This window comes from Carettochelys insculpta, chromosome 13 (genome assembly GCF_033958435.1).
Source record: "Carettochelys insculpta isolate YL-2023 chromosome 13, ASM3395843v1, whole genome shotgun sequence".
NCBI lineage: Eukaryota > Metazoa > Chordata > Testudines > Carettochelyidae > Carettochelys > Carettochelys insculpta.
In genome coordinates, this window is record NC_134149.1 from 111,635 (window position 1) to 131,029 (window position 19,395).

At 45.4% G+C, this 19,395-nt stretch overlaps 1 protein-coding gene across 3 annotated transcripts in view; it reads right to left on the minus strand.

Annotated features, from left to right (window-relative positions):
* Positions 1 to 19,395, minus strand: part of GCNA (germ cell nuclear acidic peptidase) — a 97,459-nt gene that overhangs the window by 71,058 nt on the left and 7,006 nt on the right. For 2 of the 3 annotated variants that reach the window (XM_075008055.1, XM_075008057.1), the window contains exons 2-4: positions 13,282 to 13,336; positions 6,203 to 6,249; positions 5,774 to 5,837 (exon numbers count right to left, since the gene is read on the minus strand). In XM_075008055.1, the coding sequence (XP_074864156.1) occupies positions 5,774 to 5,837; positions 6,203 to 6,249; positions 13,282 to 13,336 (166 nt within the window). The remainder of the gene's footprint in view (positions 1 to 5,773; positions 5,838 to 6,202; positions 6,250 to 13,281; positions 13,337 to 19,395) is intronic. The other variant, XM_075008056.1, reaches the window with a different exon arrangement.

The following is a 19,395-nucleotide window of genomic DNA, read 5'->3' on the forward strand; positions in this document are numbered from 1 at the left end:
GATGCCCGAACTATGTATATTATACCAACTAGAGGGGAGGTGGGCAGGACATGGAGTAACCATGGGGGCGGGGGGGCGGGAAACACACCTCAAAGAACCATTGTTACTGCACTAAGTGAGTAACTTCTTTTTCTTCTTTGAGGGCTGGCCCTGTGGGTGCTCCACAGTAGGTGACTGTACAGAAGTACTCCACCTAGCTATATGGTGGGTTTTGATTCAGTGCCTCTAGTGTGGACAGTACTGCCTTAGCTACTGCCATCTCTTTGTCCGTATGGGGCTGTGAAATGCATAGTGTGCCATAAGTGTATGGTTAGAAGACCACATAGCTGCACAACATATGTTCTGTAAGATAGCCTAGTAAACCTGTATCTTACAGGGTATCAGATGTAGGGTATGTGATCTGGGGTGAAACATGGCACCCCACTATGAAAGAGTAGGTCTGGACGGCTGGGAAGCAACTAAGGGTAAAAGACAACATAGTTACACAACATAAGTTCTGTAAGATACCCTGTAAGATACAGCGATACCAGGCCATCAGATGTAGGATATGAGGTCTGGAGTGAAGCACAGCACCCCTGCTCTGAAAGGATAGGCTTGGATGGCTGGGAAGAGGTAAGAAGTATGAAGAGATAGGTGAGAGTAAAGGAAACCAGACCTGTCTGGGCCACGCCAGAGCAATAAGGATAATTTGTACTCCACCTGTCTGGATTTTCCTGACAACTCTGGTGATTGGCGGACTGGATGGAAAGGCATTCAGGAGATGCTTACTGCAGGAGAGGAGAAAGCATCCCCCAGAGATTTGTGGCCTTTGCTTGTTCTCAAACAATACCAGCTGCATTTGGAGTTTTCCAGTATTGCAAAGAGCTCTACAGCACTATGGCCCCCATCTGGAAAGGTTGTTGAGTCACCTCTTGGCGGAGCTCCCATTCATGGTCCAGGGAGAAACGGCAACAAAGTCTGCAAGTGTATTGCTTGTGCCTGGCCAGTACGATGCTGTGAGGATGATATTGTGATCAATACACCAATTCCATAGTTTTATGGCCCCTGTACAAACCAATTGTGACCAGGCCCCTCACTGTTAATTGATACAAACATTGTCGTATTGCCTCTGAAGTTTTGGAAAACCTTGCTTTGAATGTGCAGCAGGAAATGTTTGCAAACAAACATTGAAGACAGCTCATAGTTCTAGCATGTTGATATGTAACCTCTGTTGGTCTCTCTTGCATCAACTTTTGACACATTGTTGTTAGCCAAGAGGCGAAGCATCTGTTGTAATTTGATAGGCTGGTTTGGCACAATGAAACAGAACCCTTCTAGAAAATTTTGTTCTTGAGTCCACCAGTGCAAGGACTCTGTTACCTTTTCAGATACCGGTACCCATCTGTGTATTTGGCTCCTGCAACCCACCAACCAAAGCCAGCCAATGCTGAAAGCAGTGAAAATGTAGCCGAACACTGGGGGCAACGTAGGGAGTAGCCGCCATATAGCCAAGGAGGTGAACACATGTAAGCATGGGAGCTGTAGGGCGCATGGTAACTTGTGATATCAGGCCCTTTATAGCCTTGTGACATTGCGTAGGGAGATGAGTGGTGGTGGAGTCAAGCCAAACTCCTTTGAAGTAGATACACGTGGTAGGTTCCGGGGTTGATCTGGCAATGTTTATAAGGCACCCGAGGGACTCCAAGAGCTGTCTCATGGATTGGACCGCTCTTGTGATGTCTGGAGATGGTCTTTGAAGGAGGCTATTGTTGAGATATGGCAATATGGTGATGCCTTCCCATCCAGGTGCACAGCCACTGGAGGGAGGACTTTGGGAGCAGCTGAAAGCTCAAAGACAGGGCTCTGTATTGACAGTGATGTGCTCCAAGGGCAAAGCGCAAGAAACTTCTGTAAGTAGTGTGAAAGGTGATGTGGAAATAAGCATCTTAGAGGTTGAGGGCTGAAAATCAGTCCCCCTCATGCAGTGCAGGAATTATAGGAGATAGTATGGCCATCCTGAAGCACTGTTTGTGAATGTATTTGTTCAACTGCTGTAGATCTCAGATGGGTCTTCTGACCCTTGTCGTCTTTTCTGTTGAAAAAGAGTAAAACACACCCTTTCCCCTGGTATCATTTTGGAACTTTTTCTATGGCTCCAATTTGTAAGAGGTATACCTTTGTCTGGAGTACTTTTGGAACACCTGTTGCCTGTAGCCATGAGGATCTGCATGTAATAGCTGTAGCCATGGCTCTGACTGCTGCATCAACTGAGTGTAATGCCATCTGCAGTCCTGTTTTTGCTGCAGTGTGGCCTTCCTGGACTATAGATTTCAGGGTAGGTCATTTTGCCTGAGGCAGATGAGAGATTAATTCTGAATACTCAAAGGACACGATTGGCTAGCTATATGTAGTTGAAGCATACAAGATGAATAAACCCTTCCATCAAATAGCTCCACATGCTTATGCTCCTTATCAGAGTGTGTGCGCATGTGTATTTTATTTGCACATTGATGATTTTGCTCTGCAATTGGCAGCAGCACTGACCAGAAAGTTTGGCTCTGGTTTCAAAAATAAGTCGTCCATGATCTTCATTGGGACAAAATATTTTGTCAGCCCATTTGTTTGTGGGTGTGGCCATGTAGGGTTATTTCAGGCCTCATCTGCTGCCTCCAGTATAACCTCATCAAGTGGTAGAACTACTCTGGTAGTTGTAGGAGGTTGTAAATTTCTTGCGACACTTGTGTTGCTTTTCAGGTATTTGTTACAATGACCTCCTGGCTGATTGCCACTCTCTTAAGCAGGTCCTGAAATTGTTTCAGTTCATCAAGAAAAAACTGGTAATGGGTGAGAGAGCTTCTCTGTGGGAAAAAGGCAGATTCAGCTTGTGGAAAGTCAGGAGGAAACCATGACTATCATCTGGCAGGTGTGCATCAAGCAATTCTATATTTTTCCTATTGTGTGAAGAAACCGACAAGACAGAGGATGGCTGGTGCTGTGGCACAGCAGAGAGTACTCTTGAGTGACTCCTGATGGGACTGTTGTAGTGGCAGAGTGATCAATCTGATCAAGGTCTGGAATAGTAAAGCTCATGTGTATGGCAATGGTGATGATCATGGTGATAATCTGCAGCATGAGTTGCCCTCCGAGATGAATGGGATGAGAAGGCGCTTGTACAGTCAAAATATCTGTTAGCCCTAGAAAAGCATGAAGATATAAGGGCTTCTGGAAATCAACCATCTGTTCTGGATGAACAGTCTCTATAATCTGCAGAATAATAGGAGCAAGGTGAATGATAGTACCTCAGTGACGTGTGATAATGGTGGTAGCCACTTACAGCATCCCTGTGGTGATAGGGTGGACCAGGAGATATGACAAATGCCCCCATGGTGACTTGGTTAATGATCTAGGCTATGGCTCCCCAAAGGAAATCCATTGTAGATCGGCCATCTTCCACAGTGTGGCAGATGAGAGCTGTTGCTCAAGGAAGGTTTGGCTTTGCTCTCCCCGGTGCAGGCAGACAGCGTGACACCGCATGTTTTTCCAGCACCGGTAACAGTTGAATTTCAACCGGTGCAGCTCAGTGCTCTGCAGGACAGTCTCTGCCTGTTCTGATGGGCTACGTTTACACGTGCCCCAAACTTCGAAATGGCCATTTCAAAGTTTACTAATGAAGCGCTGAAATGCATATTCAGCGCTTCATTAGCATGCGGGCGGCAGCGGCGCTTCGAAATTGACACGCCGCGCCGCCGTGCGGCGCGTCCAGACGGGGCTCCTTTTTGAAAGGGCCCCGCCTACTACGAAGTCCCCTTATTCCCATGAGCTCATGGGAATAAGGGGCTTCGAAGAAGGTGGTGTCCTTTCGAAAAGGAGCCCCGTCTGGACGCACCGCGCAGCGGCAAGGCGCGTCAATTTCGAAGCGCCGCTGCCGCCCGCATGCTAATGAAGCACTGAATATGCATTTCAGCACTTCATTAGTAAACTGGCCATTTCGAAGTTTGGGGCACGTGTAGACACGGCCATGGCGTTGGTGATGGCCACATTGCCACCTTGGGCATTGCTGTGAAGCCCCTTTGTTGAAGCGCAGCTTTTAAATTTTAAGGCAGAAACGGACTTGGACTTTTGTTTGCCTGAAGTGCCCAGTTTGTCTCCTGTGCTCACTCTGGACAAGGAGCATACAAGGGAAGACTTGATCTTTGCTTGAGTCCCCAGTGAAGAAAAAATATGTATTATATGCAGGAGGAAGCCTCCCTGACAGAGGGGATGCTGCCCCTATTGAGAGTAATTCTGGCAGAGGCTGGCTTAAGCTCTTACAGTAAGAGCATTCTGACAGATATGCGCCTCTCTGAGGCAACAAATACGTTCCCAGGGCCTGTCTGAGGAAGGCATAGGATTTAAGCACTTCAGCATTCTTTTTTTTTTTTAAACTGAGTGTCAAAGATATCTTTAGGTTCTTCCTTTAGAACTTGAGTTTTTGTTTTCTCTCATTGTTATCCGTTCTTTGCTTTTATTTAATTTTTAACCCAGTCACATCAGCAAGCTATGTACAAGAAATGTGAAACTCACGAGAAGAGGAAAGTTCCCTCCTCATTCTCTCTCTTTCTTTAAAATACATATAGATATATAATGTAACTATGTCTGCTGGTGCTGAAGTGGGTTTTGAAGTTATTCTTCCAATGCCAGGAGAGAGTGGGGCACTGCAGGTTCCTCCGGCACTGGTAACACTTGCATTTTAATCCAGTGCCAGCTGCGTGCTCGGCATGGCAGCCTGCCCTCAGGTCTGCTGGTGCCAGTAATGGTCATGCCATCACTTCACACACTGTTGGTGCCGCCGGCACAGGAGCTGTCTTTCCCAAAGCTCGGCTTTTACATTTAAAAGTAGATACAGGCTTGTTTTTGTATGCCTGAAGCCTGGTCTATCTCCTGGGCCACTCGGAGCGTGGAGTTAAAAGGGGAAGGCTTAGCATTTGCCTAAGTCCCCAACAGAGATGCAGCAACATCCCTGACAGAAAGGATGTAACCAGATGCAGACAGAGAGTCTGGTGTACGCTTAAAGGAGCATTTCCATCCTAAGCTCCTTTTCTTCTCTCACTCAATTAGTCAAGCTCACATAGCGAGAGCTTTTCTGAGGAAGGTGTGCTCCTCTGAGGCAGTGAACACATTCAGAATGCCTGTCTGCAGCACTTCGGTCTTAAAGGGAATTTCCCTCTCTCATTCTTTTCCTCCTTTAAGTAAATATACAATAGACAAGAATTGTCTAGATAGAAAATTATGAGTTAATAACCCTGTGCTATGTAACCTCTATCTATAGATCAGAGGAGAGAGCCACGCTCCATTTACAGCTCATGGCAACTATGAAGGAACTGGGGAGAGCGTGGGGCTGCACGCTCAATGCTGCTTGGAAAACTCTCCATACTATGGTGCTGGGTGAGCCCAACAGCTATTGTGGAGCACCCACGCAGACAGCACTCAAAGACATTTACTCTTCAAAAAAGCCTCATAAGTTATTAATCTTCATTTTACAGTAAGAAAACTCAGGCACAAAGAAGAGAAGCAGTGTGACCATGGCCACACTTGGAACGAGCAGCAGAATCAGGTTTAGAACTCACAACATTGACTTCTAAACCTGTGCTCAATCCTTCAGATAATGATGGAACCCTATGCAAATGAGACAGAATGTATGATTCATTCTTCCATATTCAGAACAACTCATTAATGGGATATTTTGGCTGCCATGTATTAGACAAGAGAGGTCTCTCTGACTAATTATAGACAATTCATTAATTTCAGGACCCACCTGCTCTTTTGTTTCCTGGAGACTTTATGTGCTAGGGATTTTGGGGTCTTCATTCTAGATAAAACTAAATCAGAATGTGAAAGAATTACATCATAGAAAATTTATTTTAACTTTCTAAAAAAAACGAGATTTCATTTCATGCCTTAAGGACATATATAGACAAAACCTGATACAACTTTTACATTACCAATAACATCCACATATGTCTAGAACAAGGATCCTACTTAATCTCACAGTTAAAAACTCTCAGCTCTTTGGCTACCTTCTCACTTACCATTTAACCTTTGTCCCCATCTTAAGACCTGAGAGAAAGACTAGGCTTTGCAACAAAAATATATACTGTAAAAAGGTAATCCAGAAGAAAAAGAAATACATCCTCTCTGCACTCATTGAGAAATCAAGCTTGGCATTCTACCACTTTTTACTTACATATTTCAAATTCTTCTTCACTACTTGAAGAAAAGGACGGAACAGAGCTGCAAAATAAAGCACAACACAGACGTGACAAACTTGGCTACGTCTGAGGAAGAAAGTTACTATAGTACAAGTCTTTCACCTCTTCAAGGGGAATTTGTTGTACATCTGACACCCTCTTTGTGAGGTCACTGAAGAGCTTACAGTCATTGGTCGGTAATATAAGAGGGGACATAACCACCTTACCTGGCAAGGGGCTAGATATGTTCGCTGGTGGGGTTGTTTCCACCTCTAGTTTGGCCTTCTGTGCCTCATAAGTTTCTTCTTCAGATTCTGCGACTCTGGACATTGAAGCCATATGGGGAATGTCTAGTGGACCCTCTGGGAAATACCAAATGCTCAAAAAGTGTGGGGCATGTAGACTAACCACAGATCCCAGTATAGCCACTGTGAGTGGCAAGGAGGAGCATGGGCAGTGGTACTGACCAGTAACCGTACCAGGCAGAATGAGAGTCAGAATGTAGATGTAGATGCAGAAGTACTTGATCATAGGTTATGGTGTGAGACCAGAGAGACCATGCTGTCGGTTCTGGAGACAGTACCACGCTGAGTGCTGGAGCTTGGCTCCTCCGCAACTATAAAGTTTCCAGAGAAATGGCTCTCTTAAGGTACCACTGATGTGGCTGATATCATGGATTGCCAATACCAATGGCCTGCTATGGGAGATGCATGTTAATGACTGTTTTGAAGCACTTGTGCAAAGGGACTTTTTGTCAGTGCTGATGTTTTAGAGGCAATACAGTCTCATTTCTGCTAACAGGTACCAGTACCATTGGTTCAGTGCCCAACCTTTAGGTGCTACAACAGAACTCATACCACAGGGTCTCCAAGATTATTCACTACGACATTTTCGAGCCACTGGTGCTGAAGTGACCAAACATGCCAGGGATCCTCTGACCAATTCTAATTTTCTGGAGGTTGAAAGCTCTGGGGATTATCTTCATCCTGAAGAAGATTCAGATGCCAGCCTAAGATCACTCACTATGAGGAAAAGTTTTACATTCAACTTCTGGATCCTTCAGGACCTAATTTTTATAATGGTGGCAAAAAGGGCACTTCTATGTTATTACGTGCCTCTTCAAGGCATTAACTGCAATGAGAAAGTCCATCCACCACTGGTACCTCAATTAAGGAGAGGCACCTCTGGAAGCCAGGGCATGCCCCTACAGAGACCATCCCACGGTAAGAGTCAGGAAAAAATGGTCAAAAGAAAAAACATTTAATAAAAGCTAAAGGAAAGCTTTAAAGGCACAAGAAAAAAAAATCACTAGGAAACATAACTATGGACTCACAAATGTAAAAAAATAAAAAGTAAGTTTACTGAAAAGGAACTGTAACAATTGTTTACAGAAGGAGTGCTCAGAACTGTCATTTATATTAAAATTTGACACATTAACACATGGTTTGAACCAGGTCAGCAATTACCTGGCCCATTATAAGGACTCTTTCACATACTTTGATGTTTTATCTAACTCTTAACTTCCCCACCCCATGCCCTGCTCGTGCCGCCCCTCTGCTTTTCTGATTTGCCAACCTTAGTAACAATTTTTCTGATTTGTCAGCCCTGATAATTTTTGGACCTCTGTGCTTTATAGATTGAGCCTGTTATGATATGGCTATGATCTGAAGAAGTAGGTCTGTCTCATGAAAGCTCATCACCTAATAAATTATTTTGTTAGTCTTTAAAATGCTACTTGACTGTTTTTTTGTTCTGATAGAACACAGACTAACACGGCTATCTCTCTGTCAGTATTCAAAGTAGTCATGCATGGCTGCTGAAAAGTTTTTACTATAGCAGCACCTGTCAGGTTGGCAGTAGAGCCCCCTAGAGTGGCACCAATGTGACATCCTGTATATGACACTGCCAAATCGACTGCCCCTCATTTCCTTCCTGCCAGCAAGCAATTTGCTCTCTTCAGTTATGTGTGGAAGGATAACTGTTTTTTCTTCTTCACATGCTTGTCAAAATAGGTATAATAATAATATATGGAGATACGCAACTCATAGAGCTGGAAGGGACCTTGGGAGGTCATCAAGTCCAGTACCCTACCCTCGTGGCAGGTCCAAGCACCACCCCTTTTTGTTTTTTTAAATTATGCTTATTTGCTCCAGATCCCTAAATGACACCCTCAACGACTGAACTCACAAGCCTGGATTTAACAGGCCAGTGCTCAAACCACTGAGCCATCCCTCCCAAGCCTTACTAAGGAGGAGAGGTTGGAGTCAACACATGACTGACAAGAACAGCAGCCCTAAACACCAAGTCTCATCTGGACTGCTATACAATAGCACAGTGTGATGTGAAAGTGTACAGTGAGAACCACATTACAACTTGACAGATTTCCTGCATAGGAACATGAGCCAGGAAGGCTGATGAAGAAGCCTGTGCTCACATGGAATGCACTGTAATAGATGATGGGGAAACCTTAGCAAAGTCATAGCATATGTGTATGCAAGACATGATCTGGGGGAAAACGTGCCACAGCAGAACAGGTAACACTTTTGTACGATCGGCAACTGCCACAAAGACCTGCAAGGACTTACAGAAGAGTTTGATCCTGTTGATGTAGAAGGCAAGTGCTCATCTCATATTTAGAGAATGCAATCTTTGCTCCTGTGGGGGACAGTAAGCTTCTTCTAGATGTGTCCCCCATGGATGTTCCACAACCCACCGTCCTTGCCTTTATTTCATAGTTCTCTGTAGGGCTCTGTGATGGAGAAGGAAGTGAGGAACTTCCACCCATGCTAGATAGCCTTGAGGCAGACCACAAGAGAGGGAGCACACATGTGCAGGCTCAATGGATGCTGATACCAAAAAATCTCCAATCAGAGGTACAAGGGGTCACATACATATACAGAGGAACACATATGCAGACACACATTCTCGAAGAACCATCATTACTGCACAAGGTGAGTAACTTCCTTTTTTCCCCCCAGCTGGACCTCTTTGCAACCTGGGACAAATGCCTTCAATTTTGCTCCTTCAGGGCCTCTATTTAGGCTCTCTGGCAAACACATTCCTGGTTCTGTGGACCTTGGGACTGCTTTACACTTTTCCACTATTCCCAGTTTGTCACAAAATGCTTCTGAAACTATGTAGTGATCAAATAAATGTTATCCTGATAGCCCCGGCATGGGCCCAACAGCATTGGTATGGGGCTGACAAGAACTCTCAGTGTTTCCTCCCATTCTATTTCCCCTGCTTCTGGACCTTATGATACAGGCCCACGATCATTTCCATGTTGTGTCAGCCTTGTGGTTAAACCCTGCCAAGCAGGCATGCTTGAAGCAGGTGTATCATATCCTCATCAGCCAGAAGCTAAGTGGCAACATTTGTCCTGCTAGAAACTGACCTCATGCGGTGCATATGGACTTGAGATGAAAATACTTTGTGCCCATGTTAACACTGATTAATGTAATCAGAGACCATTTTGCATAGTCTTTTAGCCACTCACAGAGCTTAGGAATCTTTCTGTGGATGAAAGGAAGAGTTTAGGGGATTTTCTATCCATTCTTAGTCTTCTGCAAGTATGACCAGAGGTCCATCGTGACCTTTATCTGGGTATACTTGATATATATATACACACACACATATCTCATAGAGCTGGAAGGGACCTCAAGAGGTCATCAAGTCCAGTCCCCTGCACTCACACAAGGAGTTATCACCCTCCCTGACAGAATGTTTTTTTTAATCTAACCTGCCCCAGACTCTTGAAAGACCTGCTCAAGAATTGGGCTCACAATCCTGGATTTACAAGGCCAATGCCTCACCCCTGAGATAGTCTCTCTCTCTCTCTCTCTCTCTCTCTCCCAAAAAAAGGCAAAAGGTGTACAAGGCATTCACACCGGCACTTAGCCCCAAAGAGTCATATGGAGGGTCGTATCTGTGAAAGACTATTTGCCTTCACCCTTCTGGGTATGTAGGCATGCTCAGTCTATTAGGAAGGCATCTGTCCAAGGGTGATGAATCACTGCATCAAGGGTGTCACTGATAGACTCTGGTTGCTGGACCAGAGTTAGTGCTTCAATTCAATGAGGAGACCCATGCAGAATAATCTGGGTGGAGCAGTCTGTGCTGATAATGGTCCTGCCCAAAGATAGACTGTAGGAAATCTCATCATTCTAGAACTGAAATAATGGCTGCTAACCAGAACCATCTTGAACATCTGTGTCTTCCCATATTATTTAATGTTCTGAGATCTAGACTGGGACTCCAACCTTGGTTCAGTTTGAGGATCAGAAAATAAATAGGACTGACCCACTTGCTCCTGAGTTGAACGAGGAAGGACGACTGAAATGGGAAAGGGATGTGAATAGAATGGTGAAACGCTTTGAAATAATCCCTGGACCCATCTGTCAAAGATGCGAAACAGAGACAGGTGACTTCTGAAGGGCATAACAGGTTTGTTGATGGCAGCTGTCATTGCAACATATAATTATTCAGGCCCTTAACCATCCCATGAGAAATGTTTAGAAGAGGTAGCTTGATAGGCAGCCGATTGGGGTGCAGGCTGCTTTTGAGCCCTAGTCTTCTTACATTATGGCTTGTAAATGTGCTCAGATGGGTATTGTATGGGTGAGTGTAGATTCCTAGTGAACATAATATAGTCCACAAATCCAGGACTGGACAGAAGGCTGTCTTCTCTGTGAAGAGTTTTGGCCCTTTGCACCGGAAGGCATCTGCACCTCTCTGGGCAAAACTGAATACTATAGTTCAGAAGCCTGCCTCTCTAACACTGTCACTAAGACCAGGGAGGCTGTTTTATCAGCTACACAAAGTGCCCTGTCTAGCAATATCTGGTTATCTTATCCTCTTTCAGGATGGCCTGAAATTGTTACTTTTGTGTCTCTGGTAAATATTCCAGAAAAGCTCCAAGTTTCCCAAAATTCATAAAATCATATTTGGCCGTAACAGTTTGGTCATTGACAATTCTAAGCAGTTATGTCATTAATAAATACTCCATCTTGCCAAACCCAATTGTATGAGGTTGAGTCAGCATTATTCTTGTGTTTAACAGGGGGCTGCAAAGAGGGCTGCTAATAGGGAAATTTGAGAAGGAAAGGTGGCGATCACCCCACTGAACAAACTGAGTGAGAGTACTAGCTTTGGGGTGAGTTTGCTGGACCATTTTATTTCAGTTACTGTGGCAGTTAGTGTGCAGGGGAGTGTTTGAGCCCCATCCTCTATGCCTCATGAGGGTTTAGGAGAGACCAAAGAGAGAGAAGGTTTTAAAAGGCCAAGTAACTAGGGGGAGCTTGTGACCAGCAGGGGGATGCAAATAGAGCTGCTAAGAGGGAGTTTGAGCAGGAGTCCTAGTGGTTTGGAACACATACATCACCTGTGCCAACCCTGCTCTTGTCTCCTCCACCTGTGCCTGCAACCAGACAGACCACCTGGCCATGGATGGCTCTATCCAGATCCTAGTGTGGTTTTGCAGAAACTTTCCACTTACAGAAATCCAGGCTGAGGGGAGCATCCAATGTCAAATGTGCCTGCTGGTGGAACTGGTCAGAAAGCAGGTGGGAAAGCTGCAGGAAGAAGTGGCTAGGCTGAGGAGCATCTGAGCTCATGAGAAATTCCTTGAGAGTATCCACATGGAGACAGCTAAGGCTGAAGAATCTATCCAGCTACAGAAAACTGCTGGTACACCACTGCTGGAGGAGGGGATGGCTCAGTCTCAGGGGGAGAAGGAGCTCTAGAAGCTGGTTATTTCTCACACCAGAGCTCCATCCCTGCTTGCAGTCGTCACACTGTGGTTCTAGAGAACCATTATGCTGCCCTGGTTACGAAAGCTTAGGAATCCTCCCCTAAGAAGGGGGATGAGAAGTCATGAATCCCCAAGGGTGGGAGATCCACAACCACCACTGTGAGCAGGAAATGCAGGTTACTGGTGGTTGTAGACTCTTTTCTAAGGGGTATGGAGACACCCACCTGGTGCCCTGACAAGACATCCCAGAGGTATGCTGCATGCCAGGGGCCCACATCCAAGATGTTACGGAGGACTGTCAGGGACCATCTGACCCTCCGATTACTATTCCATGCTACTTATCCACGCGAGCACAAGTGATATATCAAAATGTAACCCTGATCAGATCAAGAGTAATTAGAGGGCTGTGGGGGTATGGGTGAGAGTTTAGAGTGCAGGTGGTCTTCTCTTCAGTTCTTCTGGTCAGAAGTAGGGGCCCAGGCAGACCTAGGTGCATCCCGGGGTGAATGCCTGGCTGCTGAGATGATGGCTCTAGGAAGGCTCTGACTTCCTTAATAATGGGATGCTATTCCAGGAAGGACTGCTGAGCAGTGATGGGGTTCACCTATGTAGGAAAGTAAGAGTATTTGGATACAAGCTGGCTAACCTAGTGATGAGGCCTTTAAACTACATTTGACAGGTGCTTGTGTGGCAAGCTATGATGGGAGTGAGACTGAATGGAAGACCTCAGACACTGATGAGAAGAATAAGACCAGTGAGGAAGAAGATTTGTGCAGGGATCAATATCAGCGAGGCAATCAGGAACAGCGCAGGGACATGGAAGGGTGCTATTCCCAGAGACGATGATGAGTAGTGCCCACACGTTCTGAAGAATGGGGCCAAGACCATCTGTCACCATGATCAGTGCGCTGGGCACATGAACCCAAACTGGAACAGAGCTGGTATGTCCAGTGCCTGAAGAGGACACAGTGCCAACCCTTGGTAGGTCAGGCAGAGTGCATCATTGATTCAGAAGCTGACCCAGATCCACCAGCCACAGAACTATTCACAACTATTTACACAACAAAAACTATGGACTCTACTCCACTTCCATCGAGGGTAAGAAGGAAATGAGGGAAGGTCAGTTTGGCAGGGTCTACAGGGCTTCACATCAGCAGCACTCCAGGGGATTCTATGGCAGAGCCAATGGATAGCACTACAGTAAAAACTTTCTGCATGTCTACTTTGAAAAGATATGAGCAAGCAATCGAAGGATTTTGTTATCACACAGTAAAACTTTTGGAAAGATGAGAGACGAGCCCTTTTATCTCTTATCAGTTTTCTCACCTGTCATCCTTTGTCTGCCAACATTCTGCAGTCACTTTTTTTCTGATCTTTGTATCTGAAATTGAAAACAGCATGGATCCTCTTACCAGATAACATTGCACAAGGAGGAAAAAGGGTTCTAGTCAAGAATTTATTATATGTATAACTGTAGTGTCTAGGAGACCCATTCATTAAGAAAGACACCATTATGTTAGGCAGTAATACAAACAGAAGTAAAAAGACCCCAGTTTCGAGAGAATAAACTAATTTATCTGCCACTAATCTTCCACTCAGTAGCCACTTCTAACAGGATGGATTGCGTTAAATCAAAACCATTTAAATCAGAAAGCAGGAGACATTTAAATAATCAATTTTAATTTTTTTTGCATTTATACTTTATTTTTCTAATGAAAGTTTGATTTTCTTTTGTTGATTACTAATAAAACATGTCAATAAGCAGCTAAAAATAGCTTGAATACATCATTCTGATTCATTACATATTTGCTGAATACTTCTGCCTTTGCTACATCTTTAACAATTTTATCATGGTTATCTACAACACTGTTAAGATTCCTTTCCTTCCTGATGTATTTAAACTCCTTACTAGAGTCAGTCATGGACTTTACCCTTGGGGGGTTTCCTTACCTAATTTCTACACTTCCTAATTTTTAACTTTTCACTTGTATCTATTATTCTGCTTCCCCATTTGAAGTAAAAGATTTTAAGTACATTGCCAAGGTCAGTTCATAGAACCTAGAAGATAGTTTTGAAGCTCATAAATACCATTTCAGGGTCCACACTGAATCCTTGGCTAGAATCTCAGATAGTTCAATTAATTTCATCCAAATAGACTCACAACATCAGAAGGACATGGAGCCTCAAGTGATATTTCCTAAGGGCTTTCAGTGTGCTAGGATAGCAATCATCATATCTAGCTGGAAGGTGCTCTTCTTCCAGACTATAGAGATGATACAAAACACAACCTGACAACAACAAACCAAACACCTTACCCTCAGCAGCAGCACACTGAAGCTATTGTGTGCACGTGCACGCGTACATGAATGTGCAGGGGAGGGGTTTATTGGTCCATACACAACAGCAAAGTGGGCTGTTTCTGCATCGTATGCCTCTTTGTGAGCACCAGGATGAGAAGCAGTTCTACTTGGAAAGAAGTGTTTTGTATTGTTTCTTATCTGCTCTGTAGCTGCACATCTCTCACATCTGGGGAGTAGTGGTGTGCATGCTCTGGGATCCACAGATAAACCAGACCATCAGATGGAAGGTGTGCAATCTGGGATGAAGCATAGAACCTTTGTCCTCCTTACCTGGTTCCCAGTCATCTGGACCTGCTCTCTTAGAACAATGAGATACATGAAAGAGTAAAGGAAACCAGATCTGTGCCATACTGGAGCAATGAGGATGGTTCATGCTCCGTCTGTCTGGATTTTCCTGAGGACTCTGGCGATCACAGGAATGGGTGGAAAGGCCTACAGGAGGTGGGTGTTCTAGGAGAGGTAAAATAGGCAACCCCTAGAGATTTGTGCCCTTTGCCTGCGTTCAAGCAGTACCAAGTGCTTTTGGCATTCTCCTATGTTGCAAAGAGGTCTACAGCTGGATGGCCCCACACCCGGAAAAAGTGTTGGGTCACTTCGTGGTGGAGTTCCCATTCATGGTCCAGGGAGAAAAGGCAACATAGAAAGTCTGTGAGTTCATTGTTCATTCACAGCAAGTCTGATGCCATGAGGATGATAATGTGACCAATACACCAGTTCCATAGTTTTATGGCCTCTGCACAAAGGGATTGTGACTGGGCCCCTCCCTAACAATTGATATAGAAAATTGTTTTGGAATTATCGGTGAGGATACAGACGGTTTCGTTTTGAATGTGCAGCAGGAAATGTTTACAAACATTGAAAACAGCCTGTAACTCAAGAAGACTGATACGCAACCTCTTTTCATCACTGGTCCATCATCCTTAGTCATGATGCTCTTGGCAATGGGCTTCCCAGGCAAGAATCAAAACATCCATTGTAACTGGACAAGCTGGTTGGGCCCCGATTAAACAGGACCCCTACTAGAGTGTTTTATTCTTGGGTCCACCAGTGAAAGGACTCAGTTTCCTTTCAAGGTACCTATACCTGTCTGTGGATTTGATGCCTGCCAAGGAGTATACATGGATGCCAGCCAATGCCAGGACAATGACATTGTAACGAAGCACTGGGGATAACATAAGCAGTAGCTGTCACATGGCAGAGGAGGAGCCAAAACCATAAGAGCCATAGGGCTGATGGTAAGTTGTGATATCAGGCCCTTTATATCCTCATGGCATTGTGAAGGGAGATAAGCTTGGATGGTTGTGGACTCAAGCCAAGCTCTGACGCAGTTGATGCATGTGGTAGGTTCAAGGGTTGATATATCTATGTTTATAAGGAACCCTGGGAATTGTAGCAGCTATTTTACGGACTAGACCACGGCACTTGGGATGGACATTGAAGGATATGATCATTGAGATACGGAAATATGGTGGTGCCTTCCCATCTGAGATGCACAGCCACTGCAGGGAGGACTTTGGTGAATATCCTGGGTGCTGCTGAAAGCGCGAAGAGCAGTACTCTATATTAATAGTGTCATGCTCCAAGGGTATGGGGCAAGAAATATCTGTGAGCAGGGTCAATAGTGACATGGAAATGTGCATCTTGCAGGTCGAGGACTGCAAACAAGACCCTTCATCCAGTGCAGAGATTATAGAGCAGGATAGTGGGGATGATGGATGATTATAGCATGGTCATCTTGAATTGGTCTTTGCATATATGCCTGCTCAACTGTCTTAGATCTATGATGGGGCTCCCCCTCCCCGCGTTTTCTTTGCTGTTATAAAGTAGCTTGAGTAAAACCCGTTCCCATGGTACTGTTTTGAAACTTCTATGGCTCCAATTTGCAGGAGGGGTACCACTTCCAACCATGTTAAGTTCTTATGGGAAGGATCCCTGAAGAGGGATGGGTGGAATGTCGGAGGTATGGACATTAGAGGGTTAGTGTAACCCTAGGTGATGATGTCTAACACTCATCTGTCTGTGGTTATTAGTGTCCACTGGGTGGTAAAAAGGACATAGCCAGTGGTAGAATATTTGATAGTTGTGCACTGGAGAGCATGGGAGGTTTGAAAAACCTTCAACCAAAACTTCAAACCTGCCGTTTCGAGGCTGGTGGAGGTGCAGAGTGGTTATTTGGGGCTTTGAGCCTCTGATTTATTGATATTATATTGGTAAGGTTTGGAGGACTGCCTTGCAAATGACTAGTCCTTGTATGTCTGGTATGCGGTGTATCTTCTTTTATGGAATGGGGGAAGTGTATATCCCCAAACTGCGCAAAGTAGTTCTTGTGTCTTTGCTAGAGTGTAAGAGTTCAACTATGTTTTCTGCAAACAGCTTAACTTTCTCAAATGGTAAGTCTTCCACCTTTGTCTGCAGTTCTTTTAGAACACCTGTTGGCTGTAGCCATGAGTATCTTCACATAATAACGGCTGTGGCTCTGCCTGCTGTATCAGCCGAGTCTAGTCCCATTTGCAATGCTGTTTTTGCTGCAGAGTGGCCTTCCTGAACTACAGATTTCAGAGTAAGGCTTTTGTCCTCAGGCAGATGAGGGTTTAATTGTGAAAGCTTAGAATAATTGTCAAAGTTGTGATTCGCTACCACCACCAAATAGTTAGCTATACGTAGTTGGAGCGTATAAGATGAATAGATCATTCTCTCAAATAGTTCCAGGTGCTTATGCTTCTTGTCAGCAAGAATATTTTTGTACACTGATGATTTTGCGCTCTGATTGGCAGCATTGATTGCTAGAGAGTTAGGCTGTGTGTTCAAAAATAAGGAGTCCACACTCTTTGTCGGGACAAAGTATTTTCTCTCAGCCATTTGTTAGCGGGTGTGGTCTTGGCAGGGTTTTGCCAGACCGCATCTGCTGCCTCTAATATAGCCTCATCAAGTGGCAGAGCTGCTCTGGCAGTTGTAGGAAGCTGTCAATTTTTTTTTAGAAGTTTGTGTTGCTTCCAAGGTACTTCTGTGAAAGTGATCTCCTGGCTGATTGCTACTCTCAACAGATCCTGGAAGTGTTTCACATTGTTAGGAGAAGATTGGTGAGTGGGTCAGAGAGCTTCTCCATGAGAGACAGCAGATTCAGTTGATGGTGAGTCCAGACTCTATATCAGGCAGGGGGTATCATGCAATTCCATCTCTTTCACATCATGAGAAGAAACCAACAAGACAGGAGATGGCTGGTGCTGCGGTACAGCAGAAGGTGCTCACGAGTGACTCCTAAGGGGACTGTTTCAGCAGCATGGCAATTGATGTAATTGGGATATAGGAGTAGTAAGGGTGCTGAGGATGAGGATGACAATCATATTAATGCGCTGCCTGGGTTGCAATCAGGGACGAATGTTGTGATGAAATTCTAGTGTCAAAATACATGTCAGCCCTAGAAGAGCGTGGAAATATACAGGTTTCTGGAAACTGACCACCACTTCTGTGACAGTAGTCTGTATAATCTGCAGAGTCATATGAGTGAGGTGAAAGAGAAGTTACTCACCTGTGTAGTAACGATGGTTCTTCGAGATGTGTCCCCGTGAGTGCTCCACCTTAGGTGTCAGGCTTGCCCCGGTGCCGCAGATCGGAAAATTTTTAGCAGTCTCTGTGGGGTCGCGCATGTGCCGATGCGCGCCGGTCCTTCGCGCGCCTTTGGTCACATGCGCAATCCGGTCCCCGCCAGTTCCTTGACCAACTGCCCCGGATGCTTCTGAAAAACACGAAAAACAGAGCTCTGAAGCGGGGAGGATGGGCGGGTAGTGGTGCACCCACGGGGACGCATCTCGAAGAACCATCGTTACTACACAGGTGAGTAACTTCTCTTTCTTCTTCAAGTGGTCCCCGTGGGTGCTCCACAGTAGGTGACTACCCAGCAGTGACTCCCAATTAAGGAGGTGGGTGTCCGCTTATGTGCAGCTTGCCCTTGATAGGACTGCTGTTGATAGGTGTGAATCCTCATCGAACACCCAGTACATGGCATAATGCTTGGCAAAGATGTCGTAAGATGAGCAAGTCGCCGCTCTGCAGACGTCTTTTAATGCGATGCCTTTGAAGAAGACCATCGACACTGCCATCGCTCTGGTGGAGTGAGCCCTGGGCAGAACTAGCAGAGGAGTCTTAGTCAGCTCATAACACAGTCTTATGCAGGATATGAAGTGATTTGAAATTCTTTGTGAGGATAAGCCTTCCCCTTTCGACCTGGGTGCGAGAGACACCAGGAGTCTGTCCGTTTTCCGGAAGGGCTTAGTTCTGTCTATGTAAAAGGCCAATGCCCTCCTTACGTCTAGCAGGTGCAGCCGCGCCTCTTTGCTGGAGTTGTGAGGCTTAGGATAAAATGAGGGTAATACTATTGGTTCGTTAATGTGGAACTCTGAGGAAACCTTTGGAAGGAAAGCCGGGTGTAATCGTAAGATCACCGCTTCTTTTGAGAATACTGTGCAGGGTGGCATTACCATTATTGCTGCAAGTTCGCTCACCCTGCGGGCTGACGTGATGGCGAAAAGGAAGGTTGTTTTCGGGGTAAGTAGCCGGAGGGGTACCGTGGCCAATGGTTCAAAGGGGGGGGTCCCGACAGCGTGTGGAGGACCAAGTCCAAACTCCATGACGGCAATAGCGGTTTCCAAGGGGGGTACAGGTTTACCAGCCCCTTTAGGAACCGTGTGGCCATAGGATGGGCGAATATGGTTGGCCCTTCCTCTATGTTGAAACGCTGATATAGCTGCAAGATGGACCTTTAGAGAGGATAGGGAGAGTCTGTCTTGTTTTAGCTCCAGCAAGTATTCTAGAATTGCAGTTATAGGGACACCCTGAGGAGCCAACTGCTTGGAAGAGCACCAGGAGATGAATCGTTTCCACTTCTGCGCGTAAGTCCTTCTGGTGGAAGTCCTTTGACTGGACTCCAAGACGTGTTTCACTCCCTCGAACATGTGCTCTCTAAGGCGCTGAGCCATGGCTTAGCCACGCCTGTAGGCGGAGTCTTTGAGGGCGTGGGTGCACTATGGACCCCTGAGCCTGCGTGAGAAGGTCCGGCACTACCGGTAGGGGGAGTGGCGGG